Genomic DNA, 24,671 nt, shown 5'->3' on the forward strand with positions numbered 1-24,671 from the left:
CTATACTTTTGAAGTGTCAGTCTTAAGTTTCTTCTTCGCTCAGTCCTTTGAAGTAATCAGTGACTATAACATGTAATATTGTATTGCTCACGAAATGCATCCAGGCCCCTTTTGAACTCTTATCAAATTTGCTATCACCACATCCTCAGGCAGAAAATTCCTTGGCCCCACTGCTCTTACAGTAAAGAACCCTCTTCTATGTCGGTGTAGAAACCTTCTCTCCTCTAAACGTAGAGGTTGCCCCCCTTGTTACAGTCACAGTACTGGGTACAAATGCATGAAAGGAAAGATCTCTGTATTGTCCCCTGATATATTATCTATAGTTTTTAGGCCACCCCCTTGTTACAGTCCTGGGTATAAGTAGATGATGGGAGAGATCTCTGTATTGTGTCCTGATATATTATCCATAGTATTAGAGCGCCCCGTTGTTACAGTCCTGGGTATAAATAGATGATTGGAGAGATCTCTGTATTGTCGTCTCCTGATATATTATCCGTAGTTATTAGAGCGCCCCCTTGTTACAGTCCTGGGTATAAAAAGACGGTGAGAGAGATCTCTGTACTGACCCTGATATAGTTATGCACAGTTATTAGGTTGCGCCTCAGCCATCTTTTTCTAAACTAAATAGTTGCAATTTTGATCACCTCTCTGGGTATTGTAGTCCGCCCATTCCATTTTCTTACTTTAGTTGCTGCCTTTGTACCCAGTCAAGCTCTGATATGTCCTCCTTGAATACCGGTGCCCAAAACTGTCCATAATATTCCATGTGTGGTCTGACCGGTGACTTGTAAAGAGGAAGAACAATGTTCTCATCATGTGCCCCTAGACCTCCTCTGATGCACCTCATGATCCTATTTGCCTTGGCAGTAGTTGCCTAAGGGCTCCTTCACACTGGCGAGAGCAATATCTGGCTGTGATTCACGACCCCTATATCTCGCAAACCTTCTAAAAACCCCTAGATGCGAGGCGTTTTCATGTGAAAACCGCCCCACATCACAGCGGGGAATCCCTTCATCCCATTGTTCTCAGTGAGGCTGCAGCAGCAGCACCGGCCCCACTGAAAGCAATGGGAGTAGTTTGTGATCTTCTGCCGCTGCTGTCACAATGGAAACAATGGGCGATATTGCGAGAATAATGGACATGTTGCGATTTTGTTTTCACGCAGCATCGCAAGCGTTAAAACATCGTAAATGTGAAGTGAGCCATTGGAAACCACTTGCTTCAGAATTTTGCGATTTCTTGCGGGGCTGGGAAATCGCGTGATTTCATCGCCAGTGTGAGGGGGGGCTCTGACACTGGTTGCTCCAGTTAAGCTTACAGTTAACTAAAACCCCAAGTCCTTTTCCCTGTCAGTGTTTCCCATTTAGTGTGTAATGGTGACATGGATTTCCTGCCCGCGTGCAGAACATTTATCAGTGTTACACCTCATTTACCACTTTTCTGCCCCCAACTTATCCAGATCCTCTTGGAACCGCCTTATGTTCTTTCTTGTGTAGAGATGAGCGAGCGTACTCGGAAAAGCACTACTCGCTCGAGTAATTTGCTTTATCCGAGTATCGCTGTGCTCGTCCCTGAAGATTCGGGTGCCGCTGCGGCTGACAGGTGAGTCGCAACCGGGAGCAGGGGAGAGCGGGCGGGAGAGAGGGAGAGAAAGATCTTACCTCCGTTCCTCCCCGCTCTCCCCTGCAGCTCCCCGCTCCGTGCCGGCACCCGAATCTTCAGGGACGAGCACAGCGATACTCGGATAAAGCAAATTACTCGAGCGAGTAGTGCTTTTCCGAGTACGCTCGCTCATCTCTATTCTTGTGTTGATTACTTTACATGGTTTTGTATCATCTGCAAATATTGAGATTTTATTGTGCAATCCCCTCTACCGGGTCATTAATATATATATTAAAAAGAACAGGGCCTAATAAAGCTCTCCCAGTAGAATGCCTGATAGTCTGTGCTGTGGAAGGATTGTGATGGAGTGTGATGAGGCTTAGAATCCGGATTGGGTCTGATGTACTGTATTATTGGTTACATGTTACACTCCTGTTGCACACGCCACTCACACACTATCCACATACTGCACACGTTACTGGTACAGTTCCTACCGCACTAACACTGGGCACACACAGCACTCATGCACTGGACACAAGACGTGCCACTGATACATTACACACAGCTTACACAAATAACACATTTCACTTATACAATGGACATATACTGTCAAGTCTACACCCATCAGTCACACTACATCCATCCAACAACACTTGACTGAGGTAGCTTTATTTACTTACCTGCTAATTCATGGCAAGTAAGATGCTGGCAGGACATAGTCCTCCCTACCTGAGCCACCACTAAGCTCCACCTACATGCCTATTAATCCACGCCCCTCTTGCAAAGCTTTGTCCATCTGTTTTCCATGCTCACATCTCAATCCCTTCACTTAAACCCTAACCCCCACCCGTTCCCTCGCAATGGAAAGAACTAAATGATTGGGCATATTGAAATCCAACATGTCTGACCCTTCTATCTCTTAACATCTGCTGTTGAAGGAGAGTCAGAGCACCATATTGCAAATGATATGGTGGTCATTCATCTAATGTATATGGACACCTTTACTGGCCACATGCAGGCAACATCTTAACAAGGACCTTTCAAAAATATGCATGAGATCAAAAGTTTGACAACAACTCACTTGAGCCTCAGCTATGACATATACTCAGAATTAATAGACCAGGTTTCTGAACTTCGTTAATACTATAAGGATCTATCCACAACGACTTGTACCTAGAAAAACATTGAAAAGAGTATCTCCAAGTTTTTAATGCAGTGGAAGTACATTACCCACCTGAATAAGCCAAGCACAGCAACGGTCATGTGAGTTGTTTGCCCATGTGACCACTGCAGCCAATAGAAGAGCCAACAGGGACGTACGTCACTATTGACCTCCCGTAAACCTGCCGGGGTTCTGCAAGCCCTATGTGACAGATTTATGGGACGTTACCAGGTCTTCTGTCCAGGCGACGTTACCTGTCAGATGTCGCAGGGTGAGTATATTTGGGCATGGGGAGCTCAAAACTATAGAAAAGAACCCGGAAAACTGATTTCAGATATATTCTATACAGCATAGTTTTTTTCACAATAAAGTTGTTTCAAATATCTAGTGCAGGAGAGCACATACAGGGGGTGGACAAAAATATGGAAACACCATACGAATTACATGGGATTTTGACTATTAGCACTGAACTGCCCTTTTGACCCCTGCTTGGCTGAGAGCTTTCCCACCACATTTGTGTTTACTTCACCTCTTGCTCTGCTCTGGGTGGTTTTGAGAGTCAGCTGGTAATAGCAGCTGAGTGGCTCAAACCCCTGACCAATGTAACCTTGTTGCACCGGCAGATGTTCACTTCTGTCCGGCAACATCTGTGTCATATTACCACCACTTAAAATCAGTCTACATGTCTTATTGAAGTATGATTTATGATCCCATGTAATTTAAGGCATGCATTTCATACGGTGTTTCCATATTTTTGTCCACCCCTGTATTATTCCTAGAGCAATGACATCCCTCATCTAAGCTCTATTCTGAGGAGCTTGCTATCTGATTTGCAGCTGATGCACAGAGACAGAATCGCCCAAAAGCGACTTAGACTATTTTCCTCAGACATCTATCAAATTTCACCCAAGGTAGAAAAACACGCAGATGTTGTCACAGATGGGTAGAGCTTGAGGTCCAAATACAAATTTAATGTCAATAATTTCTCTGAGGGCCTCCTTCAGGTAGCGGATCATTTTACCAAACATATCATTAAGAGTAAAATGAGTCTGAGGACTGTCTGAAAATTCGTAGGGTGGTAATTGGCATAATTTGTATACTCTGATGGCTACATGCGGTCCCACATCCAGACGGCTTTTACTAACTTTTTCCCATTAACTCTTCACTTTCTGGATAAATATCCTTTTATGAGATGTAACAGTTTAAATTTATAGCTTGAAAGGGATCCAGACACTAAAATAGAAAATAACGCGAATAAATGCCTGTTTAATCCATTTATTATACTCCTAGCTCTAAACGTTCAGTTTTTTTCACAGTTAAAGTCTTTAGAAGTGTAAGTTTTATTTCTGGGGTTTTCTGATATAGTATCCAATTACAGCAACAGATTAGAAACCTGTCTGGCTCATGCTCACCGCTCGATAGATATGCAATACCTACGTATGCTCATAGAATGTATGCTTAAACAGTCCATGTGACTTGGATCCTGAATATGGCCGTGTGCATGAGCCCTTAACTTTTTTTCTCTGTTGTTGCCATGCCACTGGCCTCTATAGTTCCTCACCGCTCTCTTTTGTGACGTTGGTGACATCTCATCCTTAATGATGTCATGCAGTCATGGTACAAGTTGTACTTGGGAATTAACTCCTCATAGCTCGTGTGCTTGCAGCCTTAGACCACGTTCACATGCGGTATACCTACTTACGTATTTTCAGTATGGATTACGCAATCAAATGCTGCAATTAATTCCTGTACAATACATGTGAATAAGGTTCGGGGTCCTTCATTCATACGCAGCAAAACAATGGAAGAGCACGGTCTTCTACCACGGTTTAGTCACACAAATCTCTAACATTTCCTCTACTGAATCTTCCCAAATGTATCAATTTACTTTTTTTTTTTTAATTACATTTTTCGAACTATAAGACAGACCTGACCATGGACACACCCAAGTTTTTGACAGCACAATATAGGGCAAAAATGGCATTCAAGCTTTCCTATTGGTCAGGAAATGGAGAGGTTAATGCCACAAAATGTAGAAGAATCTCTGCAAAGTGTTATAAGGTGTCCCAGATAGCTCTACTTGGCTCTTCTTCACTCCCCAACTGCCACCCTTCTCTGGCTCTCTAGAGGCTTTTGAGGTATGCCCTCTCACTGTCGACTCATTTCTGTGCACATTACCAGTGCACAGGCTCCCCATTACTAACCCTACCACTAAGCATTCTCTCTGAATTTGGGACTCTGGTGGACTAATCTCCCCACCAGCCACTGTTTCTGTCTTTGTTAAGTCCTTTGCTGATCCCTGGTAACGATTCCCCCCAATCCTTTAGAATGTGGATAGACAGGGGCATTACTAAGCTGTATCATTTGCTTTCATTGGAAAGTATCTCTTCCTTTTCTTCTCTTCAGAGGAGTTTTAATTATCATATGTCACTAAGTGGGAGGCCAATTTAATTATCGTATGTCACTAAGTGGAAGGCCAAGTTAAACTTTATGGCTCCCGATGAACAGTGGTCCCAGATTTGGGCGACTAGTAAAGCCCCATTTACATGGGACGACCTTCGGGCAAACAATGCCCGACACTCGTCCCCGCATGTATTTTCTCCCATGCTGTTGCACAGGAGCGAGTATCGTTGACTTGCAGCAGGGTGGTTGGAGATTTCACTCCTCGCCCCCCCCCCCCCCCCTCCATTCACTTTGACAGCGGTCGGTCAGTACTGAACAATCATCGTTCAGGATTATGTGCAGCCTAAACGATGATCGATCAGTGTAAACAGCAGCTGTTCAGTACTGAACAGCCGCTACTAAAGTGAATAGAGAGGGGCGGGGGAGAGCGAGGAGTGAAATTTCCTTGTGCTCATTTAAGGGTCCTTCTTCCCGGGATGACTGTTGGGCGCTTAGGTGCCTCACAGTTATCCCTGCAGTTATTGCTCTTGTGCTTTCACACAGGAGTGATGATAGCTCAGTGAATGAAGGCAGAGCAAGCCGGGGATTGCTTCACCCACCTGCGTCCATTCACCGTAAACAGGCAGTAGTTCATAGATATTAGTTTACATGATTTACACTGGCTGATCGTCGTTTGATTTTTTTACACCTGCACAAACTGAATGACGAATGATAAGCAGACTAATTATCCTTCGTCTTTCAGTCGCTGGCAGCATTTACACTGAACAATTTACACAATCCTAGTGAGAATCTGAACGCTAATCATTCCGTGTAAAAGGGCCCTAAGGAGACCTTGGATTAGGGTTTACTCTCTTATCTATTGAGTAGCAAGATGTAATATAATGAAGGACTCATGGGAGGCCCTCTTGAATAAATAATTTGACAGCATATTCCCCCATACTCTCAGAAATTGATTTCCTTTTTCCTCCTTGACACCGAACAGGTCATTCCTCAGTCATGGAGAAAAGCCTCTTTTTAGACTTCTTTGAAGCCAAAAGACGGCTGAATTAGTATATTATCAACGAAAAGTTAATGTCTATTATTGCTCATAATAAAGTCCTGAGAGTCTGGACCGCATGGGTGGAGTATACCCTCCTTTCTCAGCATAAAGAGAGCTCTGATTTCTCTTTATAGGAGCTTCAATTTCGTATATCTCTGCACTACTTTGTTCTCCGTCTCACAGCAGAAGGTTCCCTCCCGCCCTTCCCTTTTTTTTTCTTTTTCTTTCCTTGTTTTTCTCTCTCTCATGCTTTTGGGACTAGCCAGGGTCAATGTTACACTAGTGACAGCATATGGAATTACACTGTGTTCAGATGAGTGTACTTACTAAGCCTGAAATAGAGCCCTGGTGACCTCGGTTTATATTACACCTTTGAAAAATCTAAATTAAAAAAATATATTAAAAAAAGTAAAGAAAAAAACCAAGTTGAAGACTCTGGTGTTCTGGAGAGGATCATAGAGCATCTACTGTGTAGGAAAACTGCAACTCTGTATGATGACAACTTTCTGTTTCCTGCAAGAAAATGATTACTTTGGAATGATTCACAAATTCATATAAATTCTTCTCTACAGAGTGCCTGCGTGAATCAGAGGTGTAAGTGCGCCCAGAAAACTAGATGACATTAATAGAAATGTTGCCACAAATTGTCCTGCGTCTAGTGATTTGTCATTAGTCTCTGAGATACTGATCAGAAGTATCCTTCTGTGGTTACGGATAGAAATACAACTCTTGCATTCCAGTAACAGATTCCAGACATGGACCGTGGCATGTATCATAAATTACAAAAGTTGAAGGGATTGTGTTCCCTGTGCCAAAACATAATAAAATCGTCTATACTTGCCTCAGTACTGGTGCATTATGTCTCCACCAGATGTATGAGTGGAGACATGGGTTGGCCGCGGTCAGTAACAGGGAACTCCCAGCCCACTTGTCTCCCCAGGCTTCCTGCATGTCCTCCGCTGCCTTTCCTGTCCTCAGTGTCGGGTTTGTCAGCCTGTGTATGGGATGTCAGAAGCTGCTGACCTCAGCGTTTGAGAAAAAGTAAACTTTGGTACAGGGAATTATCTGAATGCATTAAAAAAGTCAAGTTAAATTTGGCTGCATCTATAGCAATGTAAGCCGCAATGTTACCAAGAAAATGTGGAGATATTAGATATTAATCTTGGTAGGATACTATTTCAAATCTTTATTTATGCTCACAGGCCTGGCTGGGAACTGGAAGGTGCTGCCATCGTCTACTGCCCCACCAGAAAAGCATCAGAACTGGTCACAGCAGAACTGTACAAGCTGGGCATTTCATGTGAAACCTATCATGCTGGTATGAGGATCAATGCTAGGAGAGACGTACATCACCGATTTATGCGAGATGAAATACAGGTACGGTTGTGGCTGAAAATGCTTTTAAACGGAATGATAAGTTCAAAAAATCAGTCAAACGAGCAGAAGGGAACGATAATAATCGCTTGGTCTAAACACAAGCCAACGACTGAACAAGGAACGAGTCCTTTACTCTTCCTTTGTCGTTCATTTTATGCAGGTTATAAAAACTAGAGATGAGCGAGTATACTCGCTAAGGCACATTACTCGAGCGAGTAGTGCCTTAGCCGAGTATCTCCCCGCTCATCTCTAAAGATTTGGGGGCCGACGCGGGTGACAGGTGAGGTGCGGGGGGGAGAGAGGGAGAGAGAGATCTCCCCTCCATTCCTCCCCGCTCTCCACCGCCGCTCCCCGCTGGCCCCCGAATCTTTAGAGACGAGCAGAGAGATACTCGGCTAAGGCACTACTCGCTCGAGTAATGTGCCTTAGCGAGTATACTCGCTCATCTATATATATAAAGCTGAAAGCCCTCACTGACTGACTCGCCAAAAGTTCTCCAACTTCCCGATATCGTAGAAACATGAATTTTGGCACGAGCATAGATTATCTCCAAAATAGGAAAAGTAATTGGGTCCCAACTCGATTATTCAATTCTAGCGCAAAAGAATTGGCGTCGAAATTTTACATACATAATCTAAATCTCTCAGTTCCCAATGCCTTAGAAACTTAAAATTTGGCAGGAGCATTGATTATGACATAAATAGGAAAAGCTAATGGGTTCCAACTCGATTATTCAATTCTATGCGCAAAAGAATTAGCGTCCAAATTTTACGTACGGAATGTAATTTTTTCACTTTCCGGTGTCATAGAAACGTGAAATTTGGCAGGTGCATTGATTATGTCATAAATAGGAAAAGCCAATGGGTCCCAACTCGATTATTCAATTTTATGCGCAAAATAATTAGCGTCCAAATTTTACGTGCGGAATGTAATTTTTTCACTTTCCGCTGTCATAGAAACGTGAAATTTGGCACGAGCATTGATTATGTCATATATAGGAAAAGCTAATGGGTCCCAACTCGATTATTCAATTCTAGCGCAAAAGAATTGTCGTCGAACTTTTACGTATGTAATCTAATTCTCTCACTTCCTGATGTCATTTTATATGAAGTAAACGTCGCATGGTTACCTCCACGTGGTGTTTCCTGGGTAACGCAGAGAACTATGCAAAATGGTGAACATATGTTTTTCCTCAGTATCTCTAAAGTAACCACGACTTCATAAGATTTTCCGTGTGAACACCTGATAAACACCAGTACCAAATTAACTCGGGCGAAGCCGGTATATCAGCTAATCTCTAATAAAAACCATCATTGGCTTATTCACTAATTGTTCAGTTTAAGCAGCAAAATTCGTTCAGTCCCTCTCATTGGCTTATACAGGGACTGAGCGATTCTCCTTTGATTGAGCCAACAATGCCTTTGCTTGTCTAAATAGTCTGCACAAGTGTGAACAATTTATCCTTGTCGTCACTCGTTCGTTCAAACGAGAATCCTTAGTCGGATGTTAGAATAATAATAATGTGAAACTAAGGTTTGTTATACTTTATACACCTAAAGAAATTATTCCTTCAATCACATATATTCACGGCCACAAATTAGGTGATCAGTGGGTGCTCAACCGATCTCCAGTGATCACTAAAATGGGTGCCCCCACCATAAGGAAATCCTCAAGCATAACATTTAGCTGCCATATCATATTATCTTTTATCTTAGTCCCCATCTGAACATCTGAGTAAACATGCATATGGCTACAACTCTATGGGAGGTACAGAAAAGAGGTTCTTGGTGCACATAAATTTTGCATGGAGCAACAGATTGCATTGTCACTCATTGCTGTGTGCATCTTCTCACTGAGCCTGTTTTAGGGTAGAAAATACAGGGATTCCACGCTACTGATCAGTTCGGATCCCAATGGTTGAGTACCTACCAATCTAACACTTATCCACATCCAAGGGATGACAGTTAAAGGTGATTTTAGACAGAACGATTATATTGTTAAAAAAAAATATTGTTCAACCGTGCAGAAGTGAACGATAATAATAGTTTGGTCTAAGTGAGAGCCAACGCCAAACGATAATTGTTCACTTTTTGTTTGTCGTTCGTTTTATGCAGGCAGCAAAATCATCATTGGCTCGTTTACTAGTCGCTCGGTACCTCTCATTTACTAAGGGCTAATGCCCACGGACAGATTTCTGTCACGTTTCATGCAGCAGAACCCTGAGGCGTTATCCCGCAGCTGTTGGGTTCTGTTGAACCTAACAGCTCAATGTTCACACTGCAGAATTCTACCACGGAATTCCACAGCGTGAAAGAAATCGCAGCATGTTGTAAATGCCGAGGAAAAACACACGGCGGGCTTCCTTTGTAGTCAATGGAAGCAGTCTGTCATGCCATACTTCCGCTGTAAGCACAGCAGAAGTATCGCATGATTATGTGTCACCACCGGACAAGACTCGCGTGGCGGATCCGGAGAGGTGAGTATAGGGTCTTTGGGGGGTGCCATGCCGAACTCCGCTGCGATATTCCAATGGTGGAGTCTGACACGGCCGTCGGCATGAGGCCTTATACAGCAAGTGTGAAAGACTGAACGATTCTCATTTGAATGATCCAATGATTTATCTGCCTGTAAAGACGGGCTGCACGAGAGCAAACGAGGCAGCGGTGACGTCACTATGTCTTATAGGTGACGCAACAGTCTTGGTATGTTACCTGTATGGCTATAGATGCATCTTAGTGGGAAAGGAAGGACAGGATGGAGGGTAGGTTGGGGGTTGAGAGTATCTGTTTAGATTTTTATCTAGCGGTTTTATTGCAGGTTTTCTTTATAAATGCAGGGAAAAAATAACACCGCTTTCTGCACAATTTCTCTAGATAAAATGACGGAAACCTGGCTTATCCTTATAGTGAATGGGTTCTATTGGACGCAGGTGTCCTTCATCTGACGGATCAGCATGCTGTTATTTTCGTTTTACTATTACATGACAGAGCATATAAATAAAATATTAAACGGAACCTGTCACGTCCCCACAGCCCCATAAAGTTAGTTATGGTGTTGGTAGGGGATGTGACAGGGAGGCGGGTGATGTCTTTTTTTATATCCATCCGCTCCCGCGATCCAGATCTGTCGCCCTCCGAAGATCATGCGGCACTACAAAATACGATTCTTCTCACAGTCCTGTTCACACGCTTCTCCCATAGACTTGTATAGGAAAGTATGCACATGGGACTCTGGATTGCTGGAGTGGGTGGGTGTAAGCAATACATCGCCTGGCTCCCTGTCACATCCCCCTAACAGCAACATAACTGGGTCTATAGTGGGGACGAGACAGGTTCCCTTTAAGCATAAATCTAAACCGAGCCTAACTTCTCAAAACTAAAGCACCTCTTGTTGAGTAACAATGCCCGTTCTTCGCCTTTTCTAGTGTGTTGTGGCTACTGTGGCATTTGGCATGGGTATCAATAAACCAGACATCCGTAAAGTTATCCACTATGGAGCGCCTAAAGAGATGGAAAGCTACTATCAAGAAATTGGCAGAGCCGGTAGAGACGGTCTTCCCAGCAGTTGTCATGTTTTATGGGCTCCCACAGATATGAAGTTTAACAGGTAAGTATTGATAAGGCGGTGATAGTTTACTGGATTTTTACATTTCAACATTGCATGGACAGGAAGGAACTGTTCCCCTAAGAAACACGTATGTTAAATAAGTAATTCAGAGTAAAAATACCTACAATACGTCCAATTCTGCATAATCTAACTCTACTCCCCCTGGAATGAGGGGACTGTGCCAGGCTTCTGATGCAGCGTCGTAAAACCCGTATTCATCAGAATAAAGCCCATTAATGGCCGCTGTAAAATGCGTATGGGAAGCCGTTAAGGAGAAAACTGAACAATCCTTTTAGCTGAGTGATGGCAGACCATCATCATCATATAAAGAAGTTGTCCGAGTTTCCATTTTTCGCCTATAGTCATTTTCACGAATGATCTTTCAGTGACGAACATTCTCTAAAAGAACGTTCTCGGAAAGATGATTCATCCGTCTTCTGGTGTCGTTGAACACGTCTGGCCAGTTTGAACAACTTTAATTGCAATAGGGATTAAAATACGTCTAGCTGAGTCTGTAAACCCAGACGATGGTTTGTCCAACCATCACCTGACTTGTGTCTGCGTGTGGCCAGCTTAGGGAACAAGGCTTTCAGTAAACCATCAGTAACCTGGTTTGTTTTTATATAATACAGGTCTTCACTGTAATAGTAATTATGAATAATAAAATAACACATCAGCTTAAGGACTGGTTGACGTGACTAGAGATGAGCGAGCATTGCCCTTAGCGAGTACCTGCCCGCTCGAGAGAAAAGGTTCGGGTGCTGCTCCATAGTACAGAACCATTAGGATATTTCATGTGCCGAGGTTCATACTCTGCGATGCGGCCTTAAAGGGATTTTCCAGGGAGAATACTATTGATGACCTATCCCCAGTACTAGTCATCAATAGTTGATCCTCTGGGGTCCGTCGCTGATTGTCCGCCCACTGACAGTGCCTCAATTGCACAGAGGTCAGCAGAGACTTCGGCTGCTTCTCCTACGACCCGGTGTAATTGCAGCACCGTCCGTGGGCGCACAATCAGCTGATTGGCTGGGGTCTATTGCTTAGGACCTCAACCAATCAACTCTTGATGACCTATCCAGAGGAAAACTCCTTTTAAGCTGCACAAGAACTGATATTTAATGTTTTTGACTACAAAACTGTAGAATGACTTGATGTCTATGTAAGTGATGTGTTGAGAGTTTACAGAGGTCTTATTGTTTCTCCTTTAGGCACATGCTTAGTGAAATCCAAAATGAAGGTTTTCGAGAATACAAATTGAAAATGTTAGCAAAGATGGAAAAATTCCTTAATTCAAGCAGTTGCAGACGGAAGTATGAATCTTCTTGCATTTTATTTGCAGCATTGTATTTGTTTCATGTGTTGCGACACCGTTGCACTATGCATCATACATATTACTTTTATAACATTGGCTTACACTTATTGCTCAGCATATTACTTCCCTAGGCTAATACTAATTTAAAGACAATACAACATATTCACTTGATATTGGCACCCAGCTATTGAGTGCTGCTTTCTTCACATTGTAGGCATTCTCCTGGAAACAAAGGAAGCATTATAGGATAAGCAGGAGTATACAACTCCTTGTGATAGATCTATTCCTTAGCATGGGTAATATGTTGGCCAATGTAGTCCTGGCCTGAGATGTATTCTGATTAGAAGGCAGTCTGCTGCAGGGAAACATTCTTTGACTTTTTTTTTTCTGTACCAAATTTGGACAATTGTTCCCCTTTCTATACTATATGCACCTGTATATTTTTTAACAAGAATGACATCACTGTCTGTGAACTAAACAAAGCCAGATAATTATGTCCCTTAAGATTCAATTAATGAAGATAATTTTAGCCCATTGTTGTCTTCATTCAATTTAACATGTAAATTCTTGTTCTTTTGTCTTCACCTCACATCGTTCCCTTGTGTAGGATCATCTTGTCTCATTTTGAAGACAAACAACTCCGCAAGGTCTCTTATGGCATTATGGGAACTGAAAAATGTTGTGATAACTGCAAGACAAGGTAAGTGATCTCTTAAAGGGGTTGTCCCGCGGCAGCAAGTGGGTCTATACACTTCTGTATGGCCATATTAATGCACTTTGTAATGTACATTGTGCATTAATTATGAGCCATACAGAAGTTATAAAAAGTTTTTTACTTACCTGCTCCGTTGCTAGCGTCCTCGTTCCCATGGAGCCGACTAATTTTCGCCCTCCGATGGCCAAATTAGCCGCGCTTGCGCAGTCCGGGTCTTCTGCTCTCTTCAATGGAGCCGCTCGTGCGGAATGCCGGCTCCGTGTAGCTCCGCCCTGTCACGTGCCGATTCAAGCCAATCAGGAGGCTGGAATCGGCAATGGACCGCACAGAAGAGCTGCGGTCCACGGAGGGAGCAGACCCCGGCGGCCATCTTCAGCAGGTAAGTATGAAGACGCCGGACCGCCGGGATTCAGGTAAGCACTCTCCGTTTGTTTTTTTTAACCCCTGCATCGGGGTTGTCTCGCGCCGAACGGGGGGGTTTAAAAAAAAACAAAAACCCGTTTCGGCGCGGGACAACCCCTTTAAGGCTATTAATGCCTGGACAGCTGCGCCATCCCTGTGGTTTCTCAATAGTGTTGCAGGCGCTGCTGTTTCAATAAAACAAAGTTAAATAAAAAGACAAAGTTACAAAAGTTAATTTTGCACTATAGTTATTCAGCTGATCGCCGGGGCCAAGGATGGGTAAGTACTGCTGGATTTGTTATTTTCACACATCTATAACTGCTATTAGAATGTCACAAAGCAACCAGACAACCCATTTAATTTACAATAAAAGTTTTCCAACTCAGAGGGCCGTTCAACACTGCGCTTCTTACTGTATAAGCTGGAAAGCTGTTCGCTATGCAATAATTATTCACTGGCCATGCATCATGAGATTTAAACGGGGATATGTAGGCGTTAGTCATTTTCTTTCAAAATTAATATAAATCTTACGGCTGGGTTCACACATGGCGGATTTGCCGCGGAAATTCCGTCCGGAATTTTGCCGCGGGTTTGGAAGCACTGCTTTCCCGGCAGAAATTTCGTGTTTTTTCACTGCGGCAAAGCTGGGAGATTTCCGCCGGGAATACGTTCCGTGTGACTCCAGCCTAAAAGAAGCACTACTTACCTGTTCATTCCCTCAACGATCCAACGCTGCAACTCCCGCTGGCTTCCCAGTCTTTGTTTACAAACAGCTACCGCCTGATCATTTAAGCCACTCATTGGCTGCAGAAGTGACTGCCACAACCACTAAATGGCTACAGTGGTTAGGAGGTAGCTGTTTGTAAACAATGACCGTGAGGACGGCAGGATCTGAAGCACAGGACTGGCAGGGGAACAAGGAAAAAGGCATGATCACCTAAATTGTTCTGAAGTGTACTATATGTTGTGAATCTTAAGACAGAAGGGATACCTTTGCTTTACAGAAGCAATCTACTCAGTCCAGACACATGGCACATGGCAGTTTGACCAACCGTGCATAAAGTAGGCTCTGTTATGGAATCAAACATATGCTGCTGGGTTCCACCACAGATTAAAGCTGTTGGACAAGACAGACAAGACACTCTGTGATAAGCTTACTGTCTGGGTGGGAGGAAGATGAGACTGAAGCCAGTTTCACATCTGCATTGGAACTTCCGTCCGAAGGCTCCGTCGCGGTTCTGGCTGAAAACCAGAAGAAAAAGCGCTGCATGCAGCGCTTTGTCTTCCGTCCCACAGCCAGAAAGCCCGGTGGTGTTTGGGTCTGTCCAGAGAGAGAACTGTTCAGCCATAGGGATTCCCCTTTCCTGCTTCCCAGGTGAAGCACGAAAAGCGGAAACTCTGACGCAAATGTAAAACTGCCCTAACTCTTCTATTGGCATTGCTGAATCAAACAACCTCCTTAAGGGATCCATTGTGGGGTACTTTATTTTTAAATTATGTGTATTTGATATTTTTACATCATTATGTTGACCTTTTTTGGTTAATTTAATATAAATGTTGAATTACCGTTAATGTGCCTCCATTCTTGGACTTGTTCCATGTATGTAATAATATGCTCATTTTGTTGGTGCCACATTAGTGATAGTCTCGGGCAGGCAGCCAGATCATTGCTGCAGCCTCCAGGAGACTAGACAATCAACAAATAATGTGCGATTTGTTTTGTATGGAAGACTGCAAACATAAAATGTAATTATAAGTGCAGCTCTAACCAGGTTTTTATCATGTATAGTAGAAACCGTTCCATTACAATTGCTGGAGATGCAAGCACTCAACATTATACTGAAAGGCCCACTATTAGTACACTACAGCCTGTGACTGTTTCTGCATGTAAAACCCCATTTACACGCAATGATTAGCACTCAAAATTCGTCCAAACGATTGCTTTTGAGCAATAGCCGTTGCGTGTAAATGTGCGCCCATTGTACATTTTTCGTCCACAGTTCGTTTATTGTTGACTTCAAGTCAGCATAAAATCCATCGTCCCGATAGCAGGGACCGCATGCTGAGTTCTCCGTGGGGAGTGCTGATAGCATTGAATTCAGCGTGCAGCCCGTGGCAGAACAAATGAGATGTATTTAGAGAACAGTCCACCTGCTGTTCTCTAAATGCATGAAAATGAAGTTAATAAGCTACTATTGGCAATTAGTGGCCATTAGTAGCTTATGCAAAATGTTTGCTCAAAACTGTCACTCAAACTGTCTTTTGAACGAATTTTGAGCGATCATCTTTGCGTGTAAATAAGGCTTTAACCCTTTGCAATCCAATTTTGGATTCAGGGTCTTCCTAGGGAGCTTTCTCTTTCTGCCATTATACAATGGCGCCATCTGCTGGCTAGAGCCAGTACTGCGGTATGGGACATGCTGGAGAGGCCCCAGACAACAGGGCAGCCAATAATCCACAGTAAGAATACCCTGCCGGATGTCTTCCGACATCAGAGTTGTACAGCCTTCAATCAGAATCTCTTTAGACGTCAGACGGTGGATTGGAAAGGGTTAAACTCAAAACTTCTCAATGGTTTCCCATTTGATCTGTTAGATAGCTTTTATTTAGCTGTAGATGACTTTAGTAGAGCTTGATCCCCATTTCAAATTTTAGCAGTGAAAAGATCAGGGGTTCGTATTGATATGTACCATCGGCACTTTTGGGTACTGGTGGCCTAGACAGTAGTATGACTTTCTGGGGGAAGGGTGGTGATGATTAAGAATGGTCAAGTAGATTTAAAGGGGTATTCCCAAGATGACATGTAAATCTATTTTCAAAAAATATTAGAATTTGCAGATGCAACCAATTTTCAAAAATCCTTGTGTCAAAAGATCTCACTCCTGAAAGTAGCCCACCTATTTGTTTGTTTTTGCTGTTCCTGCATATGACCTCTAGTAGTTCTTTTTCATTTCAAGCCAAACATGCTTAACACGAATACCACTGTGTTGGCGCCGTGGCTCCCTGCCCTTGTTCAAAAAAAAAAAAAGAAAGCGAAAGAAAAAAAATAAACTGGGCTCGCACATTCAAACAATATGAAATAAACATCCAGGTGTGTGCTGCCATTGCTGAAATCCAAAAACACACACATAATATACGGCGACACACTACTTTAAGTGCCAAAACTTGCATAAATATCACATATATGTATTATTTTAAATGGTATTACTGCTTCATTTACTACACTTTATTAATTTGAAGTTCTTAGCACACATTTTGATCAAATTGTGAAAGCCCATCTTCAACGACAAGGTGACTTTTTCAGGTAGGACCCTACTCTACCAGACTTCCCTCTCCTGGGCTTAGACCTATGAAATGAAATCAGGGCAGGTAGAATCCAAGCTAAACTCTGATCTAACTAAAAGCCTTGGACAGATGTGGGTGGGAGAGCGGTTACAAAACGAAGGCATCCACTCCTCCGAAAGCATAAGGCTAAAAAAAAAATAAAAGAATAGCCCAACACATCCAAACAACGCTACTTTGGCTGAAATACAAACGCCGCGACAGTACAATAAACAGTAAATGGAAAATTGGGGGGTTTGGCTGATAATCTAATGTGTAAGGCTACCTTACGAGTTTTCTAACCCCTTATGCAGACTTTTTTTTTTATTTTCATTTTTCCACCCCACTTAAAAAAAATAATAATAACTCTTATTTATCCATCCACTTCGTTGTCTGCTGGTTGTTTTTTGCAGTACGAGTTGTATTTTATAATGGTACTATGTAATGTACCAAATAATGTAATGAAAAACGTTTGAAAAATTCCAAGTGGAGTCAAATGGAAAAAAAACAACTGCATTTTATATATAATTAGCATCTAAGTGATTGATAGCTGTCCGTGAATTAAAATGCTTACACAGATAGCTGTCAATCACTGATAGCTCCGCCCATTGGACTGTTCCGCTCAGAAAATAAATAAAATACAAGTTCTACTGAATCTTTCTCCATAAACCTATATATCAATCTGCTCGGCTCCTCCTGCTCTATAACATGCTGCGGGCAGCTTGCACAGCATGTTTGTGATAGAAGGTTTTCTCTAAAGAGACTCTGTATTACCTACTTTTAGTCCTATGAGTTTAGCTTATGGGTTAAAAGTAGGTGACCGCTGAGTCCGGGGATGTTAATGTTATACTTGCCTTCCCCGTCATTCTCCCTGTGTCAGCGCTGGAACCCGATGCTGAATGCATTGAGTGACTCTGCTAAGTAGTCCACCCATTTAATTTTATAATGGGGAGACTCTTAGCAGCACTGCTCAATGCATTGAGTGCGTCTTTCAGCGCCGACATTGGGGGACCAACTTCCTCAGCTGATCACCTACTTTTAGCCCATAAGCTCAGCAGATAGGGCTAAAAGTCGGAGAGAGTCTTTTTAAAGACTTTACAAATACAATAGAACCTCAACTAACGTCATTAATCCGTCCAAAAGCAATGGACTTTACCAGAAATCAATGTTAGTTGAGGACATTATTTCCATAGGAATTAATGTAAATCCAATTAATTGATTCTAGACTTTCCAAAAAACACCCCAAACCCCATTTAATAGAGGATAACTCTGGTCTTTAATACCAAAAACAACAACAATACTGAATGAATATAAAACACAACTGTAAGGAATAAATTAACATTTAACAGGTTTTTGGACATTTAGCATACAGTGCTTCGACATAGGACTGCAAGGACATCATTATAGCTGTACGAATCGCTGTGTTATCTGTGGTTTGACATAGGACTGCAGGGGCATCATTATAGTAGTACGTATTACTGTGTTATCTGTGCTTTGACATAGGACTGCAGGGGCATCTTTATAGCAGTACGTATCACTGTGTTATCTGTGCTTTGACATAGGACTGCAGGGGCATCATTATAGCAGTACGTATCACTGTGTTATCTGTGCTTTGACATAGGACTGTAGGGGCATCATTATAGCAGTACGTATCACTGTGTTATCTGTGGTTTGACATAGGACTGCAGGGACATCATTATAGCAGTACGTATCACTGTGTTATCTGTGCTTTGACATAGGACTGCAGGGACATCATTATAGCAGTACGCATCACTGTGTTATCTGTGCTTTGACATAGGACTGCAGGGACATCATTATAGCAGTACGCATCACTGTGTTATCTGTGCTTTGACATAGGACTGCAGTATTTATTTGCAAACATTTCTTTACTGTACTGTACTCATCTGTACCGTACTTACATTTTGCAGTACAGTGGGGATTCAGGAGGCAGGCAGCGTTCAGCCGGCACTTTGGGGATTCAGCTGCTGTACTGTGTCAGGAGGCAGGCAGATACAGCAACGTTCAGCCGGTACTGTGCACTGTGAAGTGGAGAGGGGGAGGAGGAGTAGGCGCGCACTGATGCAGGAGAAGCAGGAAGTGAACGGCATCAGCTGTGCGCCGGCTCACTGAGCGGTGCCCGGGGTCGTGGAACGGTCGGCGCCCTTATCTGAGGAATGCAAATTTATTTGAGGGACCGCCGCTGCCCTGACATCGATTTAAGTTGAAAACCGCTTTACTTAAGAGCAATGCTACTCAAGGGCTTACTGTATTTCTTACACTGCCTGAAAAATTAGTTTTCCCTCCATTCAAACTAGAAATTTGTTTTCTGCCTTTAGAGGAAGTCACAACATTTCAGTTGCTGATCAAGAAGACAGTCTCCAAGATTTTGGTCAGCGGGCCTTCCAGTTACTATCTGCAGTGGAAGCTTTGGGGGAAAAATTTGGAACTGCTGTCCCTGTCTTATTTCTTCGTGGCTCAGTAAGTATATGATTGTAGAATGACAAATGATGCCAACCTCAGGAATAATATAAGAGACAATGCTCCCTCCAGGCAAATCATCATGTCACCAAATATAACGTGTCCCTCTCACTGGAGGCCCAGAAAAAGCTGCCATAACTCTAAGACTAATGAACTAATTTTGATCAAATTTTGTTAAAACATGAGAATCAGAAACTCCTCATAACTTGTGCTGGAAGTGTCCTCCATTTACAGTAAAGCACGCCTGAATCTGCCGCTCCACACTGCTGAACGTTCTGGTAAGAATATCTGGCATCACTGTGGCAATCTCTTACACTATGTTCCTTTTTCAATTCCCTTGATAGTTTGTGGCTTGGGGCCCTTATACACTGAACAATTATTGTTCAGATTCTCACTGGATCGTGGGAATCCGAGCCATAATCCTTCAGTGTAAATGCCTGCACCATCTGTAAAAACAAACGATAATTCGTTGGCCATTAGGATCGTGCAGACATAAAAATTAAACGACAATCTGCCTGTGTAAACAGACAGTCAGTCATTTATGAATGACTGCCTGTTGACTGTGAATGGAAACAGGAAGGATGGAATTATCCCCAACCCGCTCCACCTCCATTCACTAAGTGATGATCACTGGGGCGCCTGACGGTTGCCTGTGTAAGGGGGCCTTTATTCCTATGAAGTTTCCTTTTCAGACGGCAGCACTGGTTCCTACTGACTGGAACAAGACTTGGCTATCAGAGTGGCGGAGTATGCCGCCCAGACTAGCTGTTCCGTCACCAATGCTAGTGACTGCTGCTGTGTAGATAGATGGCGGCAGTCAGGGTAATTAGTGCTCAACAGACCTCTTATGACGGGTTCCTGATTCTCCTTGAGTAAGGCATGTTTTGACCACATTAAGACGTGTTCATTAGTCTTGAAGTTATAGCTGATGGTGACGGGCCCGCAGCTAGAGAGATTTTTTTGTTTAAACATTACCACAAACCTCTTATCCCCACCGGACCCCCACCCCACCCCTCTCAACTCTATCTCCTGTTTCTGGCAATCAATTCATTCCGTAATAAAGTAAAAAGTTGAGTTTCCAGAATGTCCATAAGTGGAAAGAGTATATAGTCCTTTAGTTCCGGGTACATAGTCCAGGTTTCCTGAATGTGCTGAGAGATCAGTCCTTAAGAATTTAAAGGGGTTGTCTCGCGGCAAACCTCAAAATTTTACCTTACCCCATTCCCCCTGTCACCCCCCTGGCATAAAATAGCAAAGTAAAGCGGTTTTTAAGCCGCTTGCTACTTACCGATCCGACGAAATAAGGACTTTAAAAAATCTTCTCCCAAGATGGCCGCCGGTCCTTTCCCAGGGATGCACTGCTGTTTTCTCCCATGGTGCACCGCGGGTCTTCTCCCATGGTGCACCATGGGCTCTGTGCGTTCCATTGCCGATTCCAGCCTCCTGATTGGCTGGAATCGGCACACGTGACGGTGCGGAGCTACGCGATGACGCGTAGAAGGGGGCGGAGCCAGAACACCGCTCGTGCCTGGACCGAGCAGAAGGTGAGAAGACCGCACAGCGCAAGCGCGTCTAAAAAAGCAAGAAGACATCAGAATTAGACGGATCCATGGCGACGGAGACGCCAGCAACGGAGCAGGTAAGTGAATAACTTCTGTATGGCTCATAATTAATGCACGATGTATATTACAAAGTGCATTAATATGGCCATACAGAAGTGTATAACCCCACTTGCTGCCGCGGGACAAACCCTTTAAAGGATAAGCGGAAATCCCACACATCCTATGTAACACGTCTGTCTGAGGATCAGGTCCGCAGCGTGTTTACAGTGCAGAATATACAGACAAGCTTAAAGCCAGCATACTTATATCAGATTACCTCCTAAATTAGACAGTAATCGTCTGGTTCAGAGATGTCAGCTCCGGGCTACGCAGCCAAATTCTCCACACCTTGTCATATTCATGACCAATTTTACGTTTCAGATATATCCCCTTCTCCCATGTTAGAAGGCGGCTGACCTTCGTTTTAAATTCTCCAATTGTGGCTGGTGCTTCATCCAACCATTGCTGGGCTATTAACGTTCTCGTAATATAGAGTAACCTTGCTATTGCTCTCTCTTCCTGCTCCTCTACTGGCAGATCATGCAAGTACCCAGGTATACACACCGATGGCATAAGGCCTGGGGGTTCCTATTTCCTGCTTTGTTCAGGTAGCGGGAAAGGGGAATCCCTGGGCAGAACGGCTTTGTCTTATGGAACCAAACCCCGTTGACTATGATGGGGCCCCTTCGTTTTCACCTCAACTGCCCACATTTCTTGGAAGAAAAAGTGCACACAGTGCTTTTCCGTCCGGTATTTTGTGCTGCATCGGCGATGGGACCTGAGACCAGAGCTTCCAACACAGATGTGAAACCGGCCATAGGAATATATATATATAGTTTTTTTATTTGCCAGAAATTGATATAATCATAACTGAGTGATGGGAATATGCTAGTCCTGTATTTTGTTTAGTCTGTCAGTCTTCCTCTTCCACTACCCTTCTTCTCTTTAATTTAGGGACCATATAGTAGTTCTCTCGGGCTCTGAGCACTTTGTCTACCGCAGTCATTTTGCGAAGGTGGCTTTTGATGGAATACCTCTACTGTACCAAATCGTAATGGAGTATTCTAGAAACCTGATGTTAATCCATTACACTCCTACACCATAGAGAGCGGGGACCCGTCATGAGAAACTTAGTCATGTAGCTCAGTTGAAGTTGCCAGTAGGCGATGCCCTTTGTTTCTTCATACAGGTGTTTACATTTAATACTAGCACAACTTTTTGCGTACAGTCCCACAAGGTATTTCCTCTTCCTAGCTGTGGATTGCTAATGATTTAAATGGACATTTTTGTGAAAAATTAGTATCTTCAATTTAACCCCTTAAGGACCAGGCTATTCTGTACCTTAATGACCAGACACTTTTTAGGGATTTTACCCATGTGGTGGTTTTATAGCCCTTTTTTTTTTTACCTTTTTGCTACCAAAATTAATGTTGGTGCGTTTTTTCCCCCGTAGCATATAGGACCATTTTTAAAATAGCTTTTTCATCAATCTTTTTTCAGTTTTTGTTTTTTTTTCTTGTTTTATTGGGGGTAAAAAGCTAAAAAAAATGGGATGGACAGCTTAGAACCCCACCTGCTCCTACTTGATTGCAGGAGCAAAGGCTTAAATTCCGCACCATATTTCTGCTATCGGGCAGGATAAATGCCCAGGACCAAGCGCTGTATATTTACCGCACTTGGTTCTTAAGGGATTAACAGCCTATGTGTACATCCTTATTGTAATAGACTGTGTTTTCTCAATAATTAGACCTATCCTGATTTTCGGGGGTGGGGGACCTTGAAATATAAGCCCTCCTGAAAATAAGCCCTAGTTACACTGCATGAAAAAAAAAAAAATAATAATAATACTCACCTAGCAGGCAGCATCCTGGTTTCTCACTCTGGGCTGCAGCACTCCAGCAGTCTTCCATGTAGTCCTCAGTGCTGAGAAAGAAATCTCTTTCTGGAAACGGGGCTTGAATACACTGTCTCTAGCAAGAGATTGCTGTGACTAGATCACGAGCGCCGTAGCTCAGCCAATCAGAACTGGCGCTTGAATTAACCATTCACAGCCTCATTCATTGAATGGCTGTAATTGGCTTATCAAGCCTGAAAATAGGACACTGTGCCTCTTTTGGGGCAAAAATTAATGAGACAGTGTCTTATTTTGGGGTAAACGCGATACTTGAATTAAAAATTTGTTTTACCACAGTAGATTAAGTTTGAAGTGCATGCCACAAGGGGTCTCCCTTCCAGCACCTTGTTATCCACTGCCTGTTGTTAGGCATTCTGCTTCTCTAGTAACAGATGTGGAGACGTCCCTCTAGAAGTGTGGGCGGGGCTATCTTCACAGGCTGGCTCCCTGCTCTGTCTTCTCTCCAGTAGTCACAGATCTATTGGCAGATGGAGCAGACATTGGGTTATTAATAGGGGTATGTGGGGTTGTGTGTATATGACATAATGTCCTTTTACCCTTTCTGCTCATAGTTTGCTGAATGTCCAACTGTTCTGTAATGACATACAACAGAGAGGTGGACATTCATATGCTACCTTACTACTGGGTGCAGCATGGGCTATGCAAGGTAACATGGGAAATGTGGCAGAAAAAGTCCAGTTAGTACAGTAATGGCTGGACAGCTCCCTACTTGTAAGTGATTTGTAGGAAAATCTACATGGGAAACTGAATTGATCGAGTTCAAGCTTGGTGCAAACAGCAGCAGCCAATGAGGAGCTGGGCTGTTGTACTTCAATAGCTACACAGTTTTAGGCAAACCATGTGGCCATTAACCGTGAACAGTTAGACTATATTCACATGCTCCGTGAAACGTACAAAACTCGCACAAATCTATTAACGCCTTTCTTTTGCACAGACTTATTCACATGAGCGATTTTATTTATTTTCCCCTCTTCCAGTGGTGCTGCATGTCATATCTTTGCGCAATCCCTCAGAATACCTCGCCCATTGTTTTCAATTGGACCTTATAAGACATCACATGGCACTCGCGGTGCCGTACAATGTGCAGGCAAGTGCGATGTGATGTTTCCCATTGAAATCAATAGGAAACACTTGCAGTCCTCTAACCTACGTGAAACGCGTGTCGGAGGATCGCAATTTGACAGAATTCATCCGAGGCATTTTTGAATGAAAAACACCTCGCATCGGCATGAAAAACGCACATTGGCAAGCCTGATATTGCGCTCGCCCCTGTAAATGTAGCCTTAGTAATCACCTACATAATTAGTGAGGTGCAGCTGGCCGAAGCTTTCTGCTGCATTTCAGCTGCACAGTGAACACTTCGTGGGACTTGTAACCTCTTCATGTTCCGGATCAGGAGGGGACAGTAGATGTTATAATGTGATTATTTAGCACTTTTTCCTTGATACCAATGTTCATACGTGTAGTAATATATAATTGCTATGATTTTTTTTTCCTCTAAAAACTTTTAGCAACATTCAGTGAAGATATTTATTTTTGCAGCAAGTCTATGTAACGTGCCAATACATTAGTGTGCGAAAGTTTTAGGCAGGTGTGGAAAAAATGCTGCAAAGTAAGAATGCCTTTAAAAATAGAAGTGTTAATTGTATTTTGTTAATTGACAAAACTAAGTGAATGAACATGAGATAAATCGAAATCACATCAATATTTGGTGTGACCGCCTTTGCCTGTGGAT

General features: G+C 43.1%; 1 protein-coding gene across 3 annotated transcripts in view; it reads left to right on the forward strand.

Annotated features, from left to right (window-relative positions):
* WRN (WRN RecQ like helicase) overlaps nt 1-24,671 on the forward strand; it is a 148,021-nt gene that overhangs the window by 73,123 nt on the left and 50,227 nt on the right. For all 3 annotated transcript variants that reach the window (XM_066574530.1, XM_066574531.1, XM_066574532.1), the window contains 5 exons: nt 7,409-7,583; nt 11,008-11,189; nt 12,401-12,502; nt 13,112-13,204; nt 19,279-19,420. In XM_066574530.1, coding sequence (XP_066430627.1) covers nt 7,409-7,583; nt 11,008-11,189; nt 12,401-12,502; nt 13,112-13,204; nt 19,279-19,420 — 694 coding nt within the window. The remainder of the gene's footprint in view (nt 1-7,408; nt 7,584-11,007; nt 11,190-12,400; nt 12,503-13,111; nt 13,205-19,278; nt 19,421-24,671) is intronic.

The sequence above is a fragment of the Eleutherodactylus coqui genome, chromosome 7 (genome assembly GCF_035609145.1).
Source record: "Eleutherodactylus coqui strain aEleCoq1 chromosome 7, aEleCoq1.hap1, whole genome shotgun sequence".
Classification (NCBI taxonomy): domain Eukaryota; kingdom Metazoa; phylum Chordata; class Amphibia; order Anura; family Eleutherodactylidae; genus Eleutherodactylus; species Eleutherodactylus coqui.